General features: G+C 38.3%; 1 protein-coding gene and 1 long non-coding RNA gene across 2 annotated transcripts in view; one reads left to right on the top strand and one right to left on the bottom strand.

Annotated features, from left to right (window-relative positions):
* The window catches only part of LOC123329458, a 391,468-nt gene that overhangs the window by 262,349 nt on the left and 103,329 nt on the right, over window positions 1–25,790 (top strand). The gene's annotated exons all lie outside the window — the stretch shown is intronic.
* LOC102406674 (histone H4-like) lies at window positions 14,285–14,625 on the bottom strand. The gene has a single exon (XM_006073980.3). The coding sequence runs from the start codon at window positions 14,623–14,625 to the stop codon at window positions 14,314–14,316; it is 312 nt and encodes a 103-aa protein (XP_006074042.1). The 3' UTR covers window positions 14,285–14,313.

Genomic DNA, 25,790 nt, shown 5'->3' with positions numbered 1-25,790 from the left:
AGCATTCATCCAGTGTTTGCTCCGTGCTCTGCACTCCACGATGCGCTGGGGAGCGGGGTGGGGAAGAGAAAATTACACCATAGTTCATCTCTTTAAACAGTCTCGTGGGGAAGACAGACACGTAATAGATGATTGTAAAACCACGAAGGAAGTGCATGAGAGAGATGTCTACAGAGTTAAATTCCTCTTCCCACCACTGCCACTAACCTGATGGGGTCAAGGGTCTTGTGAAAAATACCACTAAACTGAGCCTTAAGGCTACAAGTTAGCCAAATAAATTGGTCTCGGATTGGGATGGCAAAGAAGACAGAGCATGAGTATGGTTTGAAGGAGGGTAAGAAGGGGCATGGAATGCTCTCTTTTAACCACTCAAACTTCTGCACAGCTCAGGTGTTAAAAGGTCAGGAATGGAGTGATGAAGGGGGATGTTTAGGAGGTAAGCAGGCACGAACCAGATGATGTAGGCTCTTGAATGCTTATTAAGAGCTTGGATTTTTCAAAGAATTCTAAGTCTGGGTGTCTCAGACGTCACTGTAAAAACAGCTCACAGTTCTGCATCTCCTGATATATACTGTTTCCATTGATCCTTCTTTTTGCATCAGTACATTTATTTTAAAAAGAACCTTTATGTATGTTGGTCTCAGAATCATGAATCTAAAGGTGAGTGGCAGGGAGAGCATTGGCTGACAGCTATGAGGAGCTTTGAGGGGTGGGATGGAGCTGGGGACATAAACATGGAGGGAGGTGAACAAGTTCTCTCATTGGTGGTAGAGACCCAGGATAGCGCTAACCAAACAGTTGGCCCTGGGGTCTGGTAGAAAAAGAAGCCTCAACTGCACAAGCCAGTGAGACAATATTTTCAGGGAAAACTAGGTTCCAGTTCAGGGCAAAGGAAAAAGAGTGCTCTGCTAACACTGGGAGGCTATAGAAGAAGCTGTTCAATAAAATTGAAATGTTCCAGAGGCAAGAAGCAAGGTAGGGTGGTCCTGAGTCATAGTCCCAGGGGAGGACATTTATGACAAAAATAACAGATGGGGACTAGAGAGGAAGGCAGGCTTTGTGGGAAGAAGGTATCAGCGAGAGGCTTGGAGAGGGACTGAACTCAAAATGTTTGCCCATTTGTGTCCACTGCAGGCCCAGTGTGGTATCAGAGTAGATTTGCAAGGGTGGTTTTTAACATTTTTATTGGAGTGTAGTTGATTTAAAATGTTGTCTTAGTTTCAGGTATGGGCTTCCCAGGTGGTGTTACTGGTAAAGAACCCATCTGCCAATGTAGGAGACATAAGAGACGTGTGTTCGATCCCTGGGTCAGGAAGATCCCCTGCAGAAGGACATGGCTACCTACTCCAGCATTCTTGCCTAGAGAATCCCATGGACAGAAAAGCCTGCTGGACTACAGTCCATGGGGTCACAAAGAGTTGAACAGGACTGGAGCAACTGAGCATGCACATTAGTTCCAGGTATACAGTAAAGTGAATCAGTTACACATAAACATATATCTACTACTCTTTTTTTTAGATTCTTTTCCCTTAGAGGCTATTACAGAGTACTGAGTAGAGTTCCTGTGCTATACAGTCGGTCCTTATTAGTTATTTGTTTTATAGATAAATGTGTGTATATGTCAATCCCAATCTCCCAATTTATCCCTGCCCCTCTATACCCCTGGTAACCATGAGTTTGTTTTCTACATCTGTGACTCTATTTCTGTTTTGTAAATAAGTTCATTAGTCCCAATTTTTTAGATTCCATATATAAGCAATATCTTATGATACTTGGCAATGGTGGTTTTTTTATTGCCTTTTATCAACCCTCTCCTGGAGTCCAGGCTACAAGGAAACTTAATTCTATTATTAAGATTGCAGGGTTGACTTAGCTTCTTATTTGTTGAGTGATCTCATAGCTCAGTTTCCTCAGCATAAGAACAGGTATCACACACTTTATAGAGTTGAAGCGCTTATTAAATGAGATAATGCATATAAAGTGCTAATCAGAGTGGAGTGAAGTGAAAATTGCTCAGTCGTGTCTGACTCTTTGCAACCCCATGGACTTGTATAGTCCACGGAATTCTCCAGGCCAGAATACTGGAGTGGGAAGCCTTTCCCTTCTCCAAGGGATCTTCCCAACCCAGGGATTGAACCCAGGTTTCCTGTATTGCAGGCAGAGTCTTTACCAGCTGAGCCACAGAGAAGCCCAAGAATACTGGAGTGGGTAGCCTGTCCCTTCTCCAGTAGATCTTCCCAACCCAGGAATCAAGCCACGGTCTCCTGCATTGCAGGTGGATTCTTTACCAACTGAACTATCAGGGAAGCCTAATCAGAGTAAGTGCCCCGAAATTTTAGCTAGTGTTATATGTAACTTGAATCACTTGAAATAGGATGCTTCATTCCATTTTTACTTGCTTAATGAAGTTTTAATGGAATATTTTTACAGAGAAATACTTAGGGCATATAAAGAATATTTACTCGGGTTATATACAGAATGTTTAAAACAAATCAGAAACATTCTGGCTTTTTCTCTTTTCTTCCAACTTCAGATCCTTAAAATTATTTTTTTCTTTAAAACATCAAAATCAATGAGATAAGTCATCCTCATGACAAATACCCTTTTGCTACCGCTGCAGTATAACTACCATTTCACCTCTGGGGAACGACTCATTTTTTCACTGTTTGCATGGCTTCCTATACAAAGTCCCTCCCAAGACCTAACCTCATATTACATTTTTTTTTTTTTCCAGGAGTCAGCTCCTAAAGACTTCTTAATGGGACCAAACTATTGGAAAGGGAATGGATGTTACAGATAGGGAGAATAAAAATTAGTGATGGCTGAAACCAAGGGGGTAATATTAGGGGAGTTATGGGACCAAAAAAATAGGATAGTTTCTCCAGACTTCCTTGTCCTCATACCCTGCATTTCCTTGCCTCTCCCAAGTTTCTTTGCCATCCTTATTCTCATGATAAAATTATTTGGCTTAATGTGGAGGGGTGAATATGATAGAAAGCATTTTCTCAAAAACTCAGAAAGCAATGCAGTGGGCTCCCAGAGTGATTACCAGGCGCTCAGCTACCACCCTTTAGATCAAGTCCAAGGAAAAATACAGGGATTGGTGAAACAGTACACTCAATTTATCCATGTCTTAGAATATGCCGTGAAACTACCTGCATTTCCAGAAATTATGTCTATGCAGATTCTTACTATTCTCTGAATTGGTCCCTAAAAAGCAGTAAGATTTACTGTCTTTGTTTCATGCCTTTCTTTTCAAACTTCTGATATCAAATACTTAAAGCTTTCCTAGGATTTTTTGCCGGGAAAAAAGTGATCTGATCAATGAATTCACATTTAAAGATTGTGACTGCATGATTTTTTTCTCCCTGGGGTATATTTAAGGTCTTAAGACAAAAGGAAAAAATCATTAATAATAAACCTTTAGGGAAATTATATTGAAAGACAATTTTCAGCCGTCCTTAATTTTCATCTTCTCTGCCTATCCATAATATCTATTTACTTTCCAATAGTCTATTCCTATATGGCCCTCCCCCTACCTGTGGATAGTCCTAAAGGCAATATTAAGTATATTTTTCCTTTTCATTCGCTACTTGATTTATGTGAAAATTATACTTAGAAGCATTTTTCCCCTCGTGATTATATCATGAGAGCAGTTATGCCAAAGTGTAGACAAAAATGTAACTATTCATTTCAGCCTGATTCATCTTCACCTATTTTTTTTCTCTTAAATGCATTTCTTCCAGTTTCCTCCTTGAAGTCTAATCTCATTTCACTTTCCAAGGTAATGAAGGGAAAACAACAAACAGAAAAAGGGGAAAAAATTCCCAGCTGAAGTTACATGTATCTGAAAAATGAAACAGCAAAATATGTTTGATTTAATCTCAATATTAAAGAGCAAATGTTTGTTCAACATTTACACAATTTTGCAAGTACTTTTTGACAGTGACTTTAAAAATGATCACATCATGGAGACTTGTAGGCAGTGCTCTTTATGAAAGAAGAGAAAAAAGATCATGGGATGATTTTATCTTATACAGATAAATTTTAAGAACTTTCCTAGGAGGAATGTATGTCCATGATCTGTTTGCCAAATTATAGCTGCCACATTGATAAAAAGAGTGCAAATACCATCTCACTTAGGTACCCGCTATGTACATTTTAGCTTAATTCTGGGGAATCAAACATGAGCCAAAAAAAAAAAAAAAAAAAAAAAATCTTGTCAAGTATCCTATCTTTCACAATGATATTAGAGAGGCATTCAGTGGGATTTTAATTGCTCCCTAAATGCATGCATCAGAAGCACCCAGTGTTCATCAGCTGCATTGTTAATGTTAAATGAATCCAAACAGATTTATTTGAAAAGTTTAATGAGATGCGGGGCAGATACAAGTCAGGAGACAAAATGGGACACGAGGATAGAATTTACACTGGAGAAAACAGAGAGAGAGATTCCTATGTTCCGTAATAGTTAACTAAACCATGATTTCTGAGAGTGAGGGTCTAGAACCTAAATGGTAATAAGTGGTCTCCACGTGGCTTTTTCTTACTCCCATGTAGATCTAGAATTTATCACTTCTCACAACTACCCTCTATTGTAAACTGTCATCACCTCTTTCTGGATCATCACAATGGTCTCCTAACTTGTGTTCTTGGCCTCTTTTTACTTATTTCACAAAACAGCAGCTGGAGTGACCCTGAAATAACACAAATCTGATCATGTCGTTCTTCTGTTCAACACATGGCTATCCCTCTGGCTCAGGGTGATACCTGACAGTCCATGCAGGACCTGCGAGAGGCTCTGTGTGCGCTGGCCCCTCGATAACTCTCTGACCGAGTCTCCTATCTCCCTCCACCACTTTTGCTCAGCCACAGCCACCCTGGTCTTCTCATGGCTTCCTCTGTTGCTCTCCAATTCAGAGCCTGTGTATTGTCTATTCCTTTTGTTGGGAGCAGCACCATCCACTAAACTTCCTGCAAAGATGGGCCTGCCCCACATCTGTGCCGTCCACTATGCTATCCGCCTGAGCCTAGGAGCCACTGTATTTGGACAGCATATGGGCCATTTCCCTTTAGCTGTGTTACTCATTCTCTTCCTCTTCGGAATCTTTAATGCTGCTTTACCTACAATTTCAGCATCCACTTTCTCAGGGTTTCCTAGCTCCTTCCTTGATTTAATTTTTCTTCTTAGCATTTATCATTATCTACTATATTCTGGTGTATTAGTTGTCTCTTGTGTTTTTCCTCGCTGTCATGTAAGCTCCAACAGAAGCAGAGAATACTTTTTCTTGTTTTGTATTTTTTGTTTTGTTTTCATTCACTGTTGCATTCCCAAGAACCTAGAACAGTATTTGGTACAGGGCAGGTTGCCTCCAAATATTTGCTTATTGAATGAATAAATGACTATAAATTAATACTTAATAAAACAGACATCCTGACATTTGTGTTGGTAGTGACATTTGCTGGGGGTATTAGAGGGGATAATAGAATAATTCAGTATGTCTAAAATTCCCTACACCTGAGTTTTGCATTACCAGAGCTAAGAGGGAACTGCTATTAATATAATTCCAGGCACTGGATGTTCCTGACGCTGTAAGTTACCGCACAGGTCTATGCAATGTTTCTGTGTAAATTTTGCTCTAGCTGGGTATCTGGGAATTCTTTCTTTCTTTTCTCCAACTATTTGTCAATAAAAAAAATACTTTCAGGTTATGTTCAAAAAACATTCCCATTACTAAAAACAACAAAAAAATTCTTTAAATTTATTTTATTGAAGTGTAGTTGGTTTACAATGTTGTGTTAATAATAAACAAATTTAAACACAAAGAAAATGATTCCAAGATCACTTACTCCTTCAGCTGCAGCCACCTGGAAGTCTGTTATCTAACAGTATTATGTTCCTTCATGCTGGGCTACATAAGAAGATAGAAATCTAATTGACAAAAACATACTCTTCTCTCAAAAGTGCATAGAATTTTACTCTATCCAATAAAAGCCCTGAATAACTTCCAAAAACCTTGAAATAATACATAAATATTAATAAAAATTTCAGAATCATTCCTTTGACCTTAACCATCTTAGTCCTCAGATGGTGGCTTTAAGAGGAATGCAGGAACACTATAACCCACACTATACATTTCATCTGATGCTAGGAGTTATCTTCCTAAGGAAATATTAGGGGATGGAGCTTAAATTTGACTTTACTTAACTGAATATCGGACACTGTGCTTTTTTTTGTTTGTTTTTCTGGTTGGTTTGGGGAGAAGATGCTTTAAAATGTACTGAATGTGTCCATGATTCTAACAGGATGGGAGGGCAGCTGTCTGTCTTGAATTTTAACCACTCCTATCCCACCCTGCCCCCACCCAGGAAAAAATAAAGTCTGACACTCATCATCAAGGTATTTCCCCGTGATTATCTACAGGTTAAACGTTACCCTCTGAAGCAGATGGTCAATTGCCAGTCTAATCGAAGGAATTGTTCCCCTTCCTCTCATCCATTGAATATGCTTTTGATACTCCTGGTGCCAGAAAATTGCTACAGGTTGAAATAGTGCCCTGTGTATTATTGAGAAACTGAATAATTGAGACTGTCAGGCAGCCTCCCTTTCCCCATTCCTTTCCTTTGTGCAGGAAAATTGTTCTACTTTTATATAATTAACGTTCAAGAACACAGCACGAGGGAATAAAATGATGCGGTCTTACAACTCCATCAAAATTAAAATCATAACAATGTATAAGATAAAGAATTAGCAATAAATATAGAGTTCTCAGAGTAAAAAAAAAAAGGTATATTTTCACGAGTGGTCATACTGTAGCATGAACCCACATTCATTTTGTTAGCTAAAACAACAAAACAAAAACCAAAAGGTTAACTTGGATTTTTAGTTGGAACTGTTACAAAGGTGAACTGTCCAGCATGCTTCTGTCACAGAACTGCAATTGTGTGTTGAAACTTATCTTTGGAAAATGTGTACTTATTAAAAGTGGGAAATGCTTAAAGATACAATGTCATTTATTGCTCATATTGAAGCTTAAATAGTCTCAGATTCCATAGACAGATGTGATGATGAGGAATGAGCATAGGTAAAAAAGTCTGAATTCCAGTTCAGCTATGCCACTGACTGGCTATGTCACCTTAGGCAAGTTCAAATTTTAATTCCTTCATCTTCCTACTTTATATGGTTAATTTATGGATTAAATGTAAAGTAGATAATATATCTGGGAAGTTATGGATGTTAATAACTTATGGATATCATCATTATTATTAAATTATGCAGATGATATAATTATAACTAAAATGTATTTAAAAGAATGAATTCACAGAGAAATAAATAATCCACATCAAAGTATCAAAAGTACTTGTATTTATGTGATAGAGAAGGCTTTTCTCTAGTCTCACATATATTTCTAAACTTTAATAACTTTAATTTCACTCTTAATGAAAACAGTTGTTTCTGTTTTCATACTAAAAAATCCTCCTATGCTTATCAATATGGTCTACCAGGAAAAGATAATCCTAATTATATACAGATTTATATATTTATATATTCCATATTTATAAAATATGGAAATGCTTTTACAAACATTTTATATGTGAGAAATGCCCAACTTAATTTGCCAATATAATTGTCCCCTTAACAATCTGTAAATCTGCAAAAGAAAACTAGTTTCCACTTATCAATTAACATTTTATAAAAACACGCATATACTTGTGGCGGATTCATGTTGATGTATGGCAAAACCAATACCATATTACAAAGTAATTAACCTCCAATTAAAATAAATAAATTTATATTAAAAAATTATTGGATGAAGAAATGTTTTGAAATTTTTATAAATTTTTCTTCTTTGAAATGGGAAGTTCTTTTTCACCAAGATTGAACAAATTTCTATTCTAAAAACCACAAGATTTAAATAGAAATTCTGGGTAAACCATTCTTCTTATTCTAGTTTCTGCCTCACATAATAGCAACTTAAACTTTCCACAAATAGCAACTCTCTTTTTACTGAAACTTTATAGATTCACACACCTGAAAAAACTTCAGCCAGGGTTTAAAGTCACTTAATTTTTATAAGTTCAGGAATCAAGAGTAATCATTTTTTTGTGGAAAACTTTCCATAGTGTGTGTGTACATATATTCTTGAATGCATATTGTCTCATAATGTAATCCAGCAAAACTTTCAGCACTGATTTCTTTTGGCTCTTTTTGGTCATTTTTCCTTCCTTATTTATCCATCTCTTCTCTTTAACTTTTATTTTTCTTCATTTGTTTTTCCTCCGTATAAGATATTACAGAGTGTCTTTGGGTTTGAAAGGAAAAAAAAATGAGAGAAATGATGGAAGGAAGAAAAAAAGCAGGAAACAGAAAAAGAAGAAAGAAATGTAAGACAAAAACTTTTCCTAGTTCTTTCTGTTCATGATTATCTCAGCCTTCAATGGCTGGCTAGCAAAGAGTTACATGCCTAGGAGAAAGATTCAGTGAAAATTTGCCAGGAAGTGAGGAAAACTGACTACTTTCTTTTATCCATACAGTAAAAAAGACAAATAGGACTTGAAAATGTAAATCTCCTCAACTCCACTATGAATATGAGGTAGCTGTCTTCCTTGAAAAGGTACCTCCCCCTGGAAACATCATTCGTGTCTCTGTGGCTTTCAGCACATGATGAAGTTTGTTTGGCCAATTGTTCAACCTTTACATCATTCTGAGCCACCACGTAAGCATTCTTACCCTCTTTCCCCCAGAAGGTGGCAGGTCGCTTATTAAGCACATAGAAGGGAGTGTATTTTTCCTTCATCACTCTATTTATCTTTCCTTGAGAGAGAAATCTAAATGTCCCTAGTCACCCTGAGTCTTCCATGAAATGGAAAGAGCTTTGCAAAATGTCCTGCACAGAACCCTCTGATTTCATTCACAACATGATCCGAGAGCTCAGACTAGTACTTTATCTGTCATTAATCCCACCGCAGCACGTAGCAGCCATTAAGGGGGTTACTTACCAGCTTCCACACCGATGAATATACAGAAAGGAAAGTTGGCAGGGTCCATGACAAACGATGACTGTGACTGGGAATGGAGACCAAGCTCCTCTGACTGCTGGGGAGCCATCTCCCCTGTGTCAACACATAGCCCACGGGGCAGAGGTAATTTTCCCATTTTATGATCTACTGTACTTGGCATCTGTTCTGGCACTGGAGACCGTGTCTATTTTGGGGATCAGTTGTATATTCCCAGATTGCCATTTTCCTCTGCCTTGCGCTCTGTTAAATATTCTACAGTATATTATCACTTCATTTGACTTCAGTTCTTTCCTCTGACAGTGGTGTGGGGCAGTCTGGACCCAGAGTCACTTCCTCTCTCAAACTCAATCTGTCTAAATGTCAAAAAGAAAGAAAAAAAAAAAAAGGTAGAACTCTTTACAATCCCAGCAATCTGGCATTTCTGAGGAAATATTTGATAGGTGTTGCGTTTCGGAAGCTCTGTTTGCTGGAGGTGGAGGGTAGGGAGGGGGAGACTTGTGGCTGAAAATACTGTTACTTTCATAGTTAGCTTTTTCAGAAATGTGATATTGTTCTTAAAAGCCCCAGTCCTAAAAGCAGAGGCTGTGTTAACACAAAGATTTTTGTTTGTTTAAGATGGTCCTTCTCCCAACTTTTACTCACAGATTTGAGCTATCTGGTAACAGATTTGGGCAGATGACTTTGTCCACAATTTGATAATGCTCGCAAAGCTGAGGAGTGTTCCATGATTTCTTTCCTCTCTCCCCATTCCCCTCCTGACTTCTCTCCCTGCCTTCCCAAACCCCCTCAACTACCCCCCTCAACACACACACCTTTTTGCTTTGTGTTTCCATGCTGAAAGTGTCAGACTTAGTGACATGAAAGGACAAATCCCAGAAAAGACCTTATGGAAGGTTTTGCTCCTTGCCTTTGGGGACATATGTTCACATTATATATTGTCAGGCTGCTTTGGATCTTCCTAATTAAAGGCTATCAGAAATAAAATTAGAGGTGACTTCTCTAGATCAGCAGAATTCAGTCATCACGTATTACTCCGCGGTGAAGTAACTAGGATTAAGGAAATGCTTAACTAAAAGGACTTCTATTGAGTAACTTTCAGGAGTGCGCCTGTGCTTAGAAGTACCAATGGATCGACTAATAATGCTGAATAACTGGAGCCACATTGAAACAGGACATACCTGCTGCACCACAGATTTCTTAACATTTAGAAGTCGGGGTAGCTTTAGTTTCAGTAAAAAGAAAAAAAAAAAAAAAAAAGAAAGAAAGGAGGCATTAGTATAGTCTGAAAGCAAGAATAATGTGAAAGAGAGAAGAGGGGAAGGGAAATAATTTTGGTGGAGAGCCCACAACAGCATCAGGCACCAAGCTAGGTGTAGACGGTAACTCATTTAACTATCAGGTCATTACTGGGAGATGTTTCTCTTTCCACTTTCAAAATGGAGAAACTGAGGCTCAGCCAAAAACAACTATTTGCCTAAGATTGCAACATTCATAAATAGCAGAGCTAGAATTTTTTTCCGTCTTTGTTACTAAGTTTATATACTTCCTATAAGTCTAAACTAAGATCTCAAATCTGTGTTGACCAGGCTTTTTTTTTTCCTGCTTCTTTTTCTTTCTTCAGAGACTTGTCTGCTTCCTAAGACTTGAAGCAGATTGTCAACCTTCAAAATCATTGCCCACTCATCTGGCTAGTATGCATGCAAGGCAAAAGGAAAATTTACTCTGAATTAGAGGAATCATCACTGATTTCATTTCTTTAGCTCCCAAGGACAAAGGGATATTGGTAAGGGAGAAAAAAAAAAAAAAAGAGAAGTCTAATAAATATTTTCAATTCATTTTTAATTTGAAAAAATATTGTGAAATATTTTTAAACTTTAACCTATTTTGCATGGAAGGATGTTATCATTACTATAGTCACTGATCCAGACATTGAAGAAGAAAGAAGCCACATGAAACTAGCAACCAAAATTATGTATTAGGTTTCAGGTGATTACAACCCTAGCTTTGAAAATAGCTACAACTGTTTTTTCTGTATTTTTAAGAATTTGTTGCCGTGAAAATACTCAAGATCACCTGAGTTCAATTTATGACAAAAGATGAGCCTGAGTTTTTAATGTCATTCAAATATGTTTTTAAATCAATAACATTTCCAAGACAGAATTTCCTATTTTTCAAGTTTGGCAGAATTTTGGTAAGGAATTCAGGATCTCTTCCCACCCTTCCAACGTGGGGTTATTTTCCAGAAGAACTGCCAATACTTCAGTTATCTTCTTGGAAGAAACAGAGTGGCCTGGTTCCCCTGCTGCCTTATGAGTTATTCCTTAACTCGACAGGAATAAGCCAGTCCCCTTATACTCACATAGCACAGACTGGATATTTGAGCCTGATTTTTGGCTCTTTCATCTGAACTCTTCCTCTGTTGGCAAGCTTGTGATCTGGATGGTCCCTCTTTTATCAGAGACACTTTCTGTCTGACATGTTCGTGGGTCTGTATCTCATCTTAGCAGTGGTAGAGGCAGACAGTCATGGGGAGATCTAACCATCATATTCCTCTCACTCTGTGACCAAAAGAAAAATTTTTTAAAAAAAGCTCCAATAACAGAGACATTTAGTTCAGTCTGGCTACAACAGGAAGGTGAAGCCAAGAGCAATTTACCCCTTGTTACTCCTTCCTTTCACTTTCATTAAATGTAATCTTTTTGAATATTCTTCAGTGGTGACATCTAATGCCACACCTAAATTCCTTTTTTTTTTAATTAAAAGAAAAAAAAATGCCTGAAGGAACAAAAAGCCCTAGGACTTCTGACAAAATATTTTAGAAGGTAAATGATAGCTACAGACTCCAATCACTATCATATAATTAGACTGTTCAAACAGAAAAAATATGACTCTAGAATGTTACATCTTCCTGACAACATGACATGACATGTTTTGGATAATATTGGGAGCAGGCTTGGGTTATAGTCATGGAAACTCATTATATACACACATAGACACACATACATAAATACCACATATATTTGTGCATATTTGGTGTATATAATGTACAACTGTTAAGTGGAATCTATTTAGGAAGAGAATAGTAAGTTTATTTAGGGAATGTGTGTACTCAGTTAAGTGGGGATTTTTTCTAAAGCCACTAGTAGGAACCATAAAGTTGCTTTATCAAACCATCAACGAACAAAGAGCCTGCCTTCTTCATCTCTATATCACTTGGACAAAATGTAGCAGAGAATTGTCAGTTTCTGTTGTATCTTTGAAGTTTATAAACACATCAAGGGGGCAAGGACACCCCAACATTTCAATTTAAAATCTTTATATTTTTAATATGCACTTTGAAATAAGAAGACTGTATGAAGAGACATTTATATTCCTGGTATAAGTCTGATTCATATCATTCCAGTCGTATTTTTATTTCCATTGATCAGTAAGATTTCTCTAGAAAAGCCACACTGCATTTACTAAATAGCCTCTAGCAAAGAGGACAAGAAAAGGGCCATAGTTTTCTATCAGATTCATAGAAAAGGGTTCCTTTCAAGGAAGAAAGAACCTTGAAGTGTTTGCCAAGAATGTGAAATTCCTGGTGTATCTAGAGTTCAAGTGTCTTCTTAGTGATTCTTACATAGGAAAGAATTTGAAGTAGAGAGAAAGATTTTTTTTTTAATAGTATATATTCCAAGGGAACTAGTTTGAGAAACTGAACAGCCTCAATCATCCATGAAAAACTTACATATACCTAGGGATTGACACTGACCTCAGCTGTTCCTGAAACCTGGATTAAACCATCTATATTGGAAATCTAATTGAGTTTCATTCACTTCCTTTATTTACCAGTATCTACTGGCTGCCACAAACTGTTCTGTGTGCTAGAGTTATGGGAACAGAGTCCCTGCTCTCAAAGTTCATATGCTAGTGGACGAGAAAGCAATTAAACACAACACCATTAGAAGAGATAAGTAGTATGAGAGAGAGGCAGTGAAAACACTAAGTCGAGTGGGGTTTGAAGGGAATGATTGAAGAACATTTTTTTTTCAAACTTTTTATTTTGTATAGGGGTATAGCTGATTAACAATGTTGTGGTAGTTTCAGTGAACAGTGAACTCAGCCATACATACGCATGTATCCATTTTCCTTCAAACCCTCCTCCCATCCAGGCTGGCATACAGCATTGAGTAGAGTTCCAAGTGCTATACAACAGATCATTTTTGGTTATCCATTTTGAGTATAACAGTGTGTACATGACCTTCCCAAACTCCCTAAATATCCCTTCCCCTTGGTAACCATAGATTCCTTTTCTAAGTCTGGGAGTCTCTTTCTGCTTTGTAAAATAAGTTCATGTGTATCTTTTTTTTTTTTTTTTAAGATTCCACTTATAAGGGTTGTCATATGATATTTCTCCTTCTATGTCTGACTTACTTCACTCAGTATGATACTCTCTAGGTCCATCCATGTTGCTGCAAATGACAGTATTTCATTCTTTTTAATGGCTGAGTAATATTCCATTGTATATTGTACCACATCTTCTTTATCCAGTCCTCTGTCAATGGACATTTAGATTGCTTCTATGCCTTGGCTATTGTAAACAGTGCTGCAATGAACATTGGAATGCATTTTTCCTTTCGGATCATGTTTTTCTCTGGATATATGCCCAGCAGTGGGATTAGTGGGTCATATGGCGGATCTATGTTGTTTTTTTTTTAAGGCACCTCCATACTCCTCTCCATGGTGGGGATAATTTACATTCCCACCAACAGTGTAGAAGAAGAACACTTTCTGAATAGCATGACTCTACCATTGAATGCTCTAGGATAAACATAGGAGGATGTTCCAAACCTGACCAGGAAGGAAAATCAGAAAACCTCAAGCCATTTGCTGCTGCTGCTGCTTCTCAGTCACTCAGTCACGCTGACTCTTTGTGACCCCATGGACTGTAGCTGGGCAGGCTCCTCTGTCCATGGAATTTTCCAGGCAAGAATACTGGAGTGGATTGCCATTTCCTTCTCCATGGATCTTCCCAACCCAGGGATTAAACCACATCTTGCACCTCCTGCATTGGCAGGTGGATTCTTTACTGCTGTGTCACCTGGGAAGTCCATTCAAGGCATTTATTAGCCATATATATTAGATCCTAAACAGTAGGCAGGAATCAAATCCATTCCTTGCATACTCCAATATTTGGAATTTGTCCTCAGAGCTTGGAGGGTCTATTGAAGGATTTTTTTGTTTGTTTGTTTTGTGGCCCTGAAAAGGGCCTTTGGTTGAAATCAAGCTCCTGAGAGCAAATGGGAAAGCTTAACTGCCAAAACCGTAGAGAGTACGGCCCTGGCGCTTAAGAGTGTAGACCACGTCCATAGCGGTGACTGTCTTCCACTTGGCATGCTCGGTGTAGGTGACTGCGTCCGGGATCACGTTCTCCAGAAACACTTTCAGGACCCCGCGGGTCTCTTCGTAGATGAGCCCGGAGATGCGCTTCACACCACCACGACGAGCCAGGCGGCGGACAGCAGGTTTAGTGATGCCCTGGATGTTGCCGCCCAGAACCTTGCAGTGGCGCTTAGCGCCGCCTTTCCCCAGGCCTTTGCCGCGGGTGCCACGTCCAGACATGGCTTCACGAGAAGTAAACCAACAGCAACTCTGAAGGATTTTTATTTTTAAGACTTTTTTTAAGTGGACCATTTTTAAAGTCTTTATTGAATTTGTTATAATATTGTTTCTGTTTTGTTTTTTGGCCACTAGACATGGAGGATCTTAGCTCCCTGACTAGAAATTGAACCCATAACCTTTGCATTGGAAGGTGAAGTCTTAACCACTGGACCACCAAGGAAGTCCCTACTGAAAGATTTTAAATAAGAGAGTAGCATGGTCAGATCCCTTTTCTTCCTTCTGTGATTGGAGACAGGTTGCTATGAGACTTGGGGATAATTTTGTACAATGGCACTAGTTTATCATATCCATTATTCAAAAGATACCACGTGTGTGTGTGACCCCCACATGATTTTTGTATTGTAAGCATTAATTATCAGACTGGGAAAAAAAAATTCTGTTTAGGAATTATTCATGGGTGGCTGTGGAGGAATCACATGTGCTCTACACTCTCAGCTTAGATTACCCTGCAACCTCATTGATCATTTTTCTCTGACTTTTTTTTGGCAACGAAGACTAGTTCCGTTTCCTTCAAGTCTTGCATGATTCAGGACAAATACCTCATCTCTCATGATACCTCAGTAAAGCCAAAAGTTTAAATGATTTTTCAGGAAAAATAAACTTTTCATGTAAGCGTCTTTTCTAATTAAATTTATCATTTCTTTAACAGAGTGCACATAATGACTCATCTTTATCTATTTCTTTTCCTGTTTGGGGAGGCAAAGGTGGGACACATTTTACTTAAAAAGGCTTCAGGCTAAGGTGGCTCCACTCCTGGCAGTCAGCCTGCTGCTCTTTTAATAAAACACATTCACTTTTCTTTCCTTATCGCTGATCTAAGCAAGCATTAATTACTAACATAAATTCATATGTAAAAATTTTTTCAAGCACACTTTTTGTAAATCTGTGCGGTGGGCTGCACTGCTCCTTAGACTGTGATCCACTGTATAATCATTTGTCAAAATAGACCAATGCTCTTTTAATTCACTAGAAAACTCGGCCTCATTTTACATCTGTAAATGAATCCATGAGGTTGGAATGCAGCACTGACCTTTCAAAGAGCCCCCTTTTTAAGAATATCACTTCTTTACTTATGTTTATTTTCTATCCCACAAAATACGTTTTCTTTGTTTTTTAAAAACCCCATAAATACTATGCTGATCAAGTCAGAACTCTCTGAAAGTATATTTAAGAAAGTAATCGGGAAAACGTGATGATGTGTAAAGGTAGAAAAGTACTTTCTAAAAGTCAGATATTCTCAGTAATCGTACTTTTTAATCACTTTTACAAACCATCCTCATTTGCATTGGAATACAAAATATTGGTCTCTTATTTACTTCATGTGCCAAACATGATTTTTTTTTTTTTTTTTTATGAATCCTGTTGGTTTTTCCCTTTTAGTTTCTCTGGTGTATTTTCACAGCCCCATCCTGTTCCAGGGAGACTTTACATCCCTATTGACAGCCTCTTCCCCTTTTTAACTAGTTTATAATGTCATTATCCAGTTGGTAAAAATAGTTAGAATTTATCAGACCCCCTGATAGCTCAGATGGGTAAGCATCTGCCTACAATGCGGGAGACCTGGGTTAGATCCCTGGGTTTGGAAGACCCCCTGAAGAAGGAAATGGCAACCCACTCCAGTACTCTTGCCTGGAAAATCCTATAGACGGAGGAGCCTGGTAGGCTACAGTCCATGGGGTCGCAAAGAGTTGGACACGACTGAGCGACTTTATGTCACTTCACTTCACTTCATGCTAAGCACTGGGCACATATTATTTCCTTTAATCCTCACAGTAACCCTGCAAGATGGGTGTTAATCTCTTTTTTTTCTTTTACAAAGCTTAATAATTTGCTTATGGTCATAAAAACAGACAAGCTCACCTGCATCCAAAGCTGATGTGTATTCTGCTTCATCACTTAGTTTCCCAAAGCTTGATCACTTAAACCATGACATGCTCGTGATCAAGAAATCATTAATTTGTCATATTGAATCTAAACTCCTATGTTTGATTTTGAAAAATCTTTCCTAATTTGCTTCAGTTGAACTCAGTAAACAGTAATTGAGGGCAGACTGTGTACCAGACACTATTTAAGGGACCAAGAAGGTGTTGCTAGTAGTAAAGAACCTTCCTGCCAATGTAGGAGACGTAAGAGACACAGGTTCAATCTCTGGATTGAGAAGGTCCTCTGGAGGAGCGCATGGCAACCCACTCCAGTATTCTTGCCTGCAGAATCCCATGGCCAGAGGAGTCTGGTAGGCTACAGCCCACAGGGTCGCACAGAGTCAGACACGACTGAAACAGCTTCGCATGCACGCATGCAAGGAGGAAAAGAAGGATACTGTGTTTAGTCTTCACGTGCAAATTCATTGACCATCACTCCGTGCCCTCTTCACCTCTAGTCAAATCAAATATTAAAATTAAATATTAAAAGAATCCTATTCTTCACTCTGGCCAATTGAATACATATAATAGGATTTCTCAGACTTTGCTCTTTAAGATATTAACATGTGCTTTAGATAGAAAGAAAAAGAAGAAAGTAATTTTGGGTATATTTGGCAAATGCTGTTAAATATTAACTGCCTGTTGGTTACTAACAATGATAACTAGCCTACAAAAGTCTCTTGAAAATATGGAAGTAAAGAATTCCCACGTTTGTTTAAGCCAGTCTTTTCCACACTTTTTTTTTCTCACAGAACAGATTTTTCTTTCAAAATTCTTAAATTTCATTGAATTTAGAGTAGAAAATTCTTATGGTGCTTGCTCTCATTTTTCTTAAAATTTATTCCTTTGAGTAAATAATCCATATGTTTCAAAAATCATAACAATGCAAAAACATTACATTTAGATTTATTTTTCCATCCTATTCTTGTCCATCACTCTCATAATTAGCTGCTTTTTTAGATTCTTGCATTTCTTTCTTCAAGCACAAAGAAATTAAAACACAGATATATACTTCATATTTTTTTTAAATAACACAATATATTACATTTTATTCTCTATATCCTGTAGTGAGTTTTCTTTTGCATTTTCAAAGTACAGTCTTTCAAGGCCTGATTTAAATCTCACTTCTTCAATAAGGTTTGCTGGATCTTTGCTGAAATAGTTGGTGTCTCATCATTTAAATCCTCAGTATCTTCTTGTTCCCTATCTGGTCTTTTGATCTCACCAGAGAGATGATAAGCTTGTTGAACATGGGAATCAGAGGCACTCCTTTTTCTACTTTTCATATATCATCAAGCCTGCAGTAATTGCTGAGTTAATCATCCTGTCTACACAGGAGCAGTCTGAAGAGAAAGCCACAGAGACATGTTGGAATCTGAGTCATTGCCTAGAATTACAGGAACTTTCTCTCCACATTGCTGCATAGAGAATCTTGTACAGCATCATGAATCACAGAATATCACCAAATGAATTCTTCCCAATATGAGAAAATAAGACATTAAAAGTATTAAAAAGTATTATAAATCATAAGACTAGGTATCTTGAAATATGGGCCATGCTCTTGGCTGTAACATTTCTAGACCTTGTATAAGCCAATAAACATTGCACCTACAGAATGAAAATTATTATGTACAACTATTGAAGTTTATATGTGTGAGACTAAAAATTAAAGCTCTTAAGATTTGTTACTTAAACAAACGAAAAAAAAAAAAAAGCAACAACTCTTGGAGCCCTCTTTATACTACTGTTTTGTTTCAAGCAGCTTTTTTGAAGAAATCCATAAGATAGTGGCTGATGAGATAACTAAAGCATATTGCAGTAAAATTCAAGTTCAGCAAGCAGTGAATGAATGCCGACCTTAGCGAAGCCACATGCAAAACTTGAGAGGATAAAGCTTGACCCAGACAGATTCTCTGTCTTCTAAGAGTGACAGTCTCAATTCTTTTTTGACATTAGATATTCTGTGGTGAGGCCTTCCCTGGTGGCTCAGTGATGAAGAATCCACCTGCCAATGCCGGAGATGCAGGTTCAATCCCTGGGTCAGGATGATCCTCTGAAAAAGGAAATGGTAACCCACTCCAATATTCTTGCTTGGGAAATCCCATGGACAGAGGAGCCTGGCAGGCTACAGTCTGTGGGGTCACAAGAATTGGACACAATTTAGAGCTTCAACAACAATTCAATGAGTTGTAAAGGGATAGAAATTGTTTGGGGCTTTGGATAGACGCCTGAGGGGAAAGAGGTCTTTTATTTATTCCCATAGAACAGATCTCAGGCAGAGTAGTTGAGAAAACGTTTAGGAATATTAAAATTGTGTGAAACAAATAATTGTAAAATAATAAGATGGATACCTTGATATAGATATAATTACTTTCCATTCCCTCTGTCCAATTCAACATATTAAAACTCTGGTGCCTTTACAGTGAAAAGTTATTCCTTAATGAACACCCCCATTGGCAAAAAATCAAGTTTCCAGGTAGATCAGGGAGCATGGGTTTCAGATTTTCTGATAATGCTATCAACTGAAATCTCAGTTCTAAGTACAGAATCAAGCATCATTCCAGTACCCTGCCAGTGTTATCTTTCATAGAATAAGAGAGACGGCAATCACAGAACTAAGCCTCAGGTTAGAGCCAGATCATACTCACCTCCAGGAACTTCTATGTAGGATATGGGAAGACTGGCAAGATAAGCCCTTCCTTTTTCAGTGATGGAGTTCCTGATATGCCTCTATGGTTTCCCTGTGTTAAATGGCCAATACTTGCCATTGCCTTTAAAGATACACAGGACATTCATTCATAGTTTCTTTGCACAGTACATTGAACAGAGGAAGTTTTCTTGTGGTTCTAGATTGTCAAGAAAAATGAATTTAATTAACTCTAAAAGGGAACAGAAATAAGTCTTTTTGTGATTGAGTTCTGCCATCTTTGCTTGGAAAGAGGGATTATACCCTTTGCTGTGACTCCCAAGTAGATGTTATGTTGCAGAAGAAGTTTCAGCCATTTTAAAACATGGCTTTTCTTTCCTGGTAACCTTTCTGCACTCTTCTGTTAAGATTCTGAAATAAGGAAGTTAACAGGCTCAGAGATCCCACTGTTTCCTATTTCTATTTCCAGTAATAGCTCTCAGGGCTACTTTGTCACCAAGACCCACAGAATTGAATGTGATTGCAGCAAAAGATACTATGAGTAGAAAATGAATTCCTTATGTCGAAAAGAGAAAAATGTGTGGGTGCTTTTGGAACAAGCCTGTAGACAATGGTAGGCTTTTCAACAACATATTACAAAGGGATGGTTAAACTGACAGATGATGAGATGATTGACATAATTTTTGAAAGTAATAAAGCTGAATTTTCCAATTTATTATGGCTTTCATGAATTTTCCTTTTAAAGTGCTGGTTATAATGCTTACCCCCAATTTTTATGTGCAATCTATTTTGATGTGTTTTGTCAGCAAAATTCATAAAGCAATATGAACTCATATAAAATTTACTTACCTTGTCATTTTCTTCCAAGAAATAAAAGTCCTTGGCTTGAATCTTGACCAATGATTTTTACAAACAAAAGGTACCAAGTTATCCATGGCTACTCTATCAAAATTGACATGGAGGTGTCATTTGAGATTTGGATGCTTAGTGACCTAATGGATTCAGAGAAAACTATTGGGAATTTGAACAATTATCTATCATAGTGCACCCTATATTTTAGTCCATAAGGCAATCTTGTTTCACTTTTCTGCCATAACCAATCTTTTTAAAATTTGAGGAGCATATTCAGTGCAGTTGCATGCTACACAATGATGAGGTTAGAAATTCAGCCTGTAAACTCAATAATAGAGGAAAATGACCAGTTAAAACTTCCTAAGTTACCCATGAAGTATAATAAAGTATATATCATTTATATAAACAACTTCATACAATATGTGTACATATGAAATGTATATAGTAAAACACAGTATTTAATAGTGAATGTATTTTTTTTTTTAATAATTGTGGTGAAATAGCTTCCCAGGTGGCACAGTGGTAAAGAACCTGCCTGCCAATTGGAGACATAAGAGAAGATTCAATCCCGGGGTCAGGAAGATTCCTTGGGAGGAGGAAATGACAACCCACTCCAGTGTTTTGCCTGGGAAAGCCCATGGACAGAGGAGCCTGGTGGGCTACAGTCCACGAGGTCCCAAAGACTCAGACACGACTGAGCACCTGAACACTAGCCCATATATAACACAAAATTTACCATTTTAGCCATTTTTCAATGTATAGGTCAGTGGCAGTAAGTGCAATCACATATTTGTGCAACCACGCTTTTCATCTTCCAAAACTGAAATTATGCACACTTTAAACACTAACTTCCATCTTCCCAGTGCCTGGCAACCACCATTCAATTTTCTGTCTTTGTAAATTCCATTATTCTAGATGACTCGTGTAAGTGGATTCATACAGTATTTGTCCTTTTGTGACTGACTTATTTTACTTAGCATAATGTATTTAAGATTCAACCTGTTACAACAGATGTCATAATTTTCTTTTGTAAGGTTGAATAATATTCTGTTGTATGGGTCTACCACATTTTATTTATCTATTTGTTGATGGACTCTTGGTTTACATCTATCTTTTAGCTATCATGCTGTTATAAATCTGTGTGTACAAATATTTGAGTCTCTGTTTTCCATTTGATCACATATATATCCAGAACTGAAAGTGCTGGATCATATAGTAATCCTAGTTTTAATTTAACAAACCGCCAGTCAGTTTTCCAAGCTGTATCATGTAATAGTCCCACCAGCACTGCGTAAGGGTTTCAATTTCTCAACATCTTTGTCAACATTTGTTATTTTCTGGTTTTGTTTTATTTTTACAATAGCTATCCTAATGGCTATGAAATGGTATCTCTGGGTGGTTTTGACTTGCATTTCCCTAATGATTAGTAACACTGAACATCTTTTTATGGGCTAATTGACCATTTGTATATATTCTTTGGAGACATGTATTAACTTATATGCAGAGTACATCATGAGAAACGCTGGACTGGAAGAAACACAAACTGGACTCAAGATTGCCGGGAGAAATATCAATAACCTCAGATATGCAGATGACACCACCCTTATGGCAGAAAGTGAAGAGGAACTAAAAAGCCTCTTGATGAAAGTGAAAGTGGAGAGTGAAAAAGTTGGCTTAAAGCTCAACATTCAGAAAACGAAGATCATGGCATCCGGTCCCACCACTTCATGGGAAATAGATGGGGAAACAGTGGAAACAGTGTCAGACTTTATTTTCCTGGGCTCCAAAATCACTACAGATGGTAACTGCAGCCATGAAATTAAAAGACTCTTACTCCTTGGAAGGAAAGTTATGACCAACCTAGATAGCATATTCAAAAGCAGAGACATCACTCTGCCAACAAAGGTCCGTCTAGTCCAGGCTATGGTTTTTCCTGTGGTCATGTATGGATGTGAGAGTTGGACTGTGAAGAAGGCTGAGTGCCGAAGAATTGATGCTTTTGAACTGTGGTGTTGGAGAAGACTCTTGAGAGTCCCTTGGACTGCAAGGAGATCCAACCAGTCCATTCTGAAGGAGATCAGCCCTGGGATTTCTTTGGAAGGACTGATGCTGAAGCTGAAACTCCAGTACTTTGGCCACCTCATGCGAAGAGTTGACTCATTGGAAAAGACTCTGATGCTGGGAGGCATTGGGGGCAGGAGGAGAAGGGGACGACAGAGGATGAGATGGCTGGATGGCATCACTGACTCAATGGATGTGAGTCTGAGTGAACTCCGGGAGTTAGTGATGGACAGGGAGGCCTGGCGTGCTGCGATTCCTGGGGTTGCAAAGAGTCGGACACGACTCAGCGACTGATCTGATCTGATCTGATCTTTAAGTCTTTTGCCCATTTTTTAATGAAGTAGTTTTTTGTTGCTGTGGAATTATAGGAAGATGGATACATTTACGTTTATATTACATACATTTGAACAACTTGAATGCATGATATGATTCCATTACAATATATTGTGGGGAATTCTGATTCAGCCAATGCCTTTAATATACTAAATGTTATCAATAGAGAAAAACTACAAGGGAAGGAGATATTTAAGTAGGAGAGGAGACTGGCAAAAAGTCACTAACTGCTCATTCAGGCAAACTTTGCCAATTGCTGTGTGAGTTCTGATGGGCAGGTTACAAATTTAGGAAGTGAGTGACTCATTTTCCCATTCCTTAGGCTTGTGTTACAAAAGGTTTTGGGTGCACTCACCTACTTACCAGCAGTGAGCACCCAAACGTATCAGGCCGTCTGGGTGAATGTCTCAAAGTTGTTGGGCTGCGCTGACTTCTCTGTTGCTAGGCTGAGTCAAAACAATCTCAGTCCGTCTTCACTGAGCAGGTCACCGTGACCTCCAGTGTTCTGGTTCCACCTCTGAAATCCCTCCTGTAGCTCTGGAAGTTCTGCCAAACCCTCTCGACAGTAAAAAGCCTACACAGATTAGTTTGCTGCCGCCGCTGCTACTGGTACTACCGTGGTTTCCTAGCTGTGTCTTCCTCACCTCTGTCTTGGCCCCGACTTGTCCGTTCGCACATTTCTTTTGCGCACCCTGCCTATGATCTAGTTCCTTCAACATCTCCTACAGCGGTGCTTGTGGGCCCCGTTGCCGTCATCCATCCTGAGCACGTGGCGCAGATCATGGGAACCTGTTGGGGCAGGCACTGTCGGGAGCTGGGCTGTATTCCAGAAGCTGGTTGTCAGGGCTCCCTGTTACTGTTTAAAATTAAATGAGGCTCGAGGTTGTGCTGATGAGATTGTTTAAAAAGCTGGTTGCGGTGCCTCTGGAGTAGGTCTAGGTCCGATCATCATTAGAAGGATGGGAGGGACTAGCCTTTCAAGTCTGGGCGGATGCACATTTGCAGAAATGCCTCGAGGACGTTCTACTTTAAACTTATGCAGGGCAAATCCCGTTTTGAAAACTCCAAGAGGTTGTTTATTTTGCCAACACTATGAGGGTTCTTCACTGGTGCGCAGACAGTTTTTTTTTTTTTTTTTTTTCTTTAACCACATGGAAGTCTTACAAATTTTTTCATCCTCCTTTCTATCATATACTTGAAACACTCTTCTTCGTGCATTCCTTTCTTTATTCCACAGGCAGTTCTTGAGCGCTTAGCATGAGCCCCAGGCACGGAGCTAGAAACAAGGCAGCAAGGCACCTGGGTGGGTGAGATTATATGCTCTGGAGCCATACCACGCACTTAACGTCATACCTCAGCTCTGTCGCACACAGTAAAGGGTCTCAGAGGAGGAAATGGCAAGCCACTCCAGTATGGTTGCAGGGAGAATCCCATGGACATAGGAGTGTGGCAGGCGAGTCCATGAGGTTGCAGAGTCAGACATGACTGAGCAGCTGAGCACAAATGCAAAGGAACTCAGAGCAAGCATCCTCACCGCATTGCTACTCATTACATCGTTTGTAAAACGGTGGAAATGATAGCATCCTTCATTTCATAGCAAGGATTATTGGCTATCGATGCATGTAAACTGCTTAGCACAGTACCTGGCTCAGAGTAGACATTCAACAAATGCAATGATATGATTGCTGTTATTCTTGAATTGAGAGGTAGGGTATAAAGTTTTTACCCTCTAGTAATGCTTTAGCTGGTGTGGAGGCAAGCATGTAATCAGTTATAAGACGACATAAGTACAATAAGGAAAATAGTGAGATAGAAGCTCTAAGTCGGGGGAGAGGGCTAATTAATTCTGTCTGGAAGCAAGGAGTATGAAAGTTTTGTGGATGGCATCTCAAAGGGCTAGAACTTAAACAAACAAACAAAAAGATTTTGACAAATCTTTTAACGTTGTTAAGATTTTTTTTTTTAATTTAATGTGATTCTCAAAATGTCCCTTCAGCCTACTGTATCCTTTCTTCCTTCCATTCCCAAGCCCACATTTTATCTAATCCTTTAAAGGCTGTGCTCAAATGTCAAATCTTTCTTGATTCCTTCCCTGATGAATGAATAAATTAAATATCACTTGAGAGTATACTGGGACCTGAAAATAATTTTTCTTATACAAAAATTTATTTTGGCAAGAGCATTGCTATAATGGAATATAACCTGTATTAACATGAGTACCATCCATCACTCTCTGAGATGGGTATGATAAACATTTCCATTTTTGATCCAATTAAAACTAGTGGAGCTAGAAAAAACCATATGGACTCCTTTTCTTTTTTTAAGTGGTATAAATTTTCAAGGCATAACTACCCAACTGATTCAGAGACAATAATACGCTGTAGAGTTTGGATACAATCAGCTGATATAACATTAAGCCCTTAGAACAATGAACAAAACCCTAATATATGAAACTGATGGCATCAGAATAATTAGATCCATCAGGACATTTAGTAACAACAAAATGAAAGAAAACCACAACCCAGGAAGCTAGAGGCAGGCTCCTGGTCCCTTTCTGCAAAACAGCTCCAACTAGATTATACCAGTGATAATGAATATAATTGGTAAAGTTTACTTTGTAAATAACCAAAGCAAATTATACCTATAATAATTCCAGAAAAATAAAACCAAGGAGGTAGTACACAACACACACCCATATTTTTATCTCACACAAAGTATGGCTCAAGTCATGGAAAAAGTCTACATGGGTGATGTGACTGCCAATCACAATCTGATTGGTGCTCTTACCTGGTAAATGAGAAAATGTCAAGTGTTGCGTCCCTGTTTACTCTTCATGAGTTATGTGACTTTGGACATATCTCCTCATTTTTTATTTTCCTTTGACATAAGCTTGGCTGTTGGAAAATTGCAGTTTCCCTATGGGCCTCATCAGTTGTGGAAAAAAGACAAGAGGACAATAACACTTTCTGCAGTCTTTGCTATAAATCCACAGAGGACAGCCATCTCACCCCTAAACCCCATAATAATGCTTTCTGCTTCTGTTCACACTTGCTTTCCAAAATCCAACCCCAGGTAACACAGCTCTGATCATGTAAAGGAAAATGTTGAGCCATCTCTCCTTTCATTCAAGAATGTCCTTAGAGATTATGGACCAAAAAAAAAAAAAGAAACAAAATCTGCAGGCATACCCAACATTATTCAGCTGTGTTGCTGCCAGCATTAAACAACTTGGTTCAAGTACATGAAAGTATAATTATGATAAGCTGATATTCAGAGAAAACAGCTACCTC

This window comes from Bubalus bubalis, chromosome 15 (assembly GCF_019923935.1).
Source record: "Bubalus bubalis isolate 160015118507 breed Murrah chromosome 15, NDDB_SH_1, whole genome shotgun sequence".
In the NCBI taxonomy this organism is placed as follows: Eukaryota; Metazoa; Chordata; class Mammalia; order Artiodactyla; family Bovidae; genus Bubalus; species Bubalus bubalis.
The sequence above is the reverse complement of the archived record's forward strand: the minus strand, read 5'-3'. Positions and strand labels throughout refer to the sequence as shown.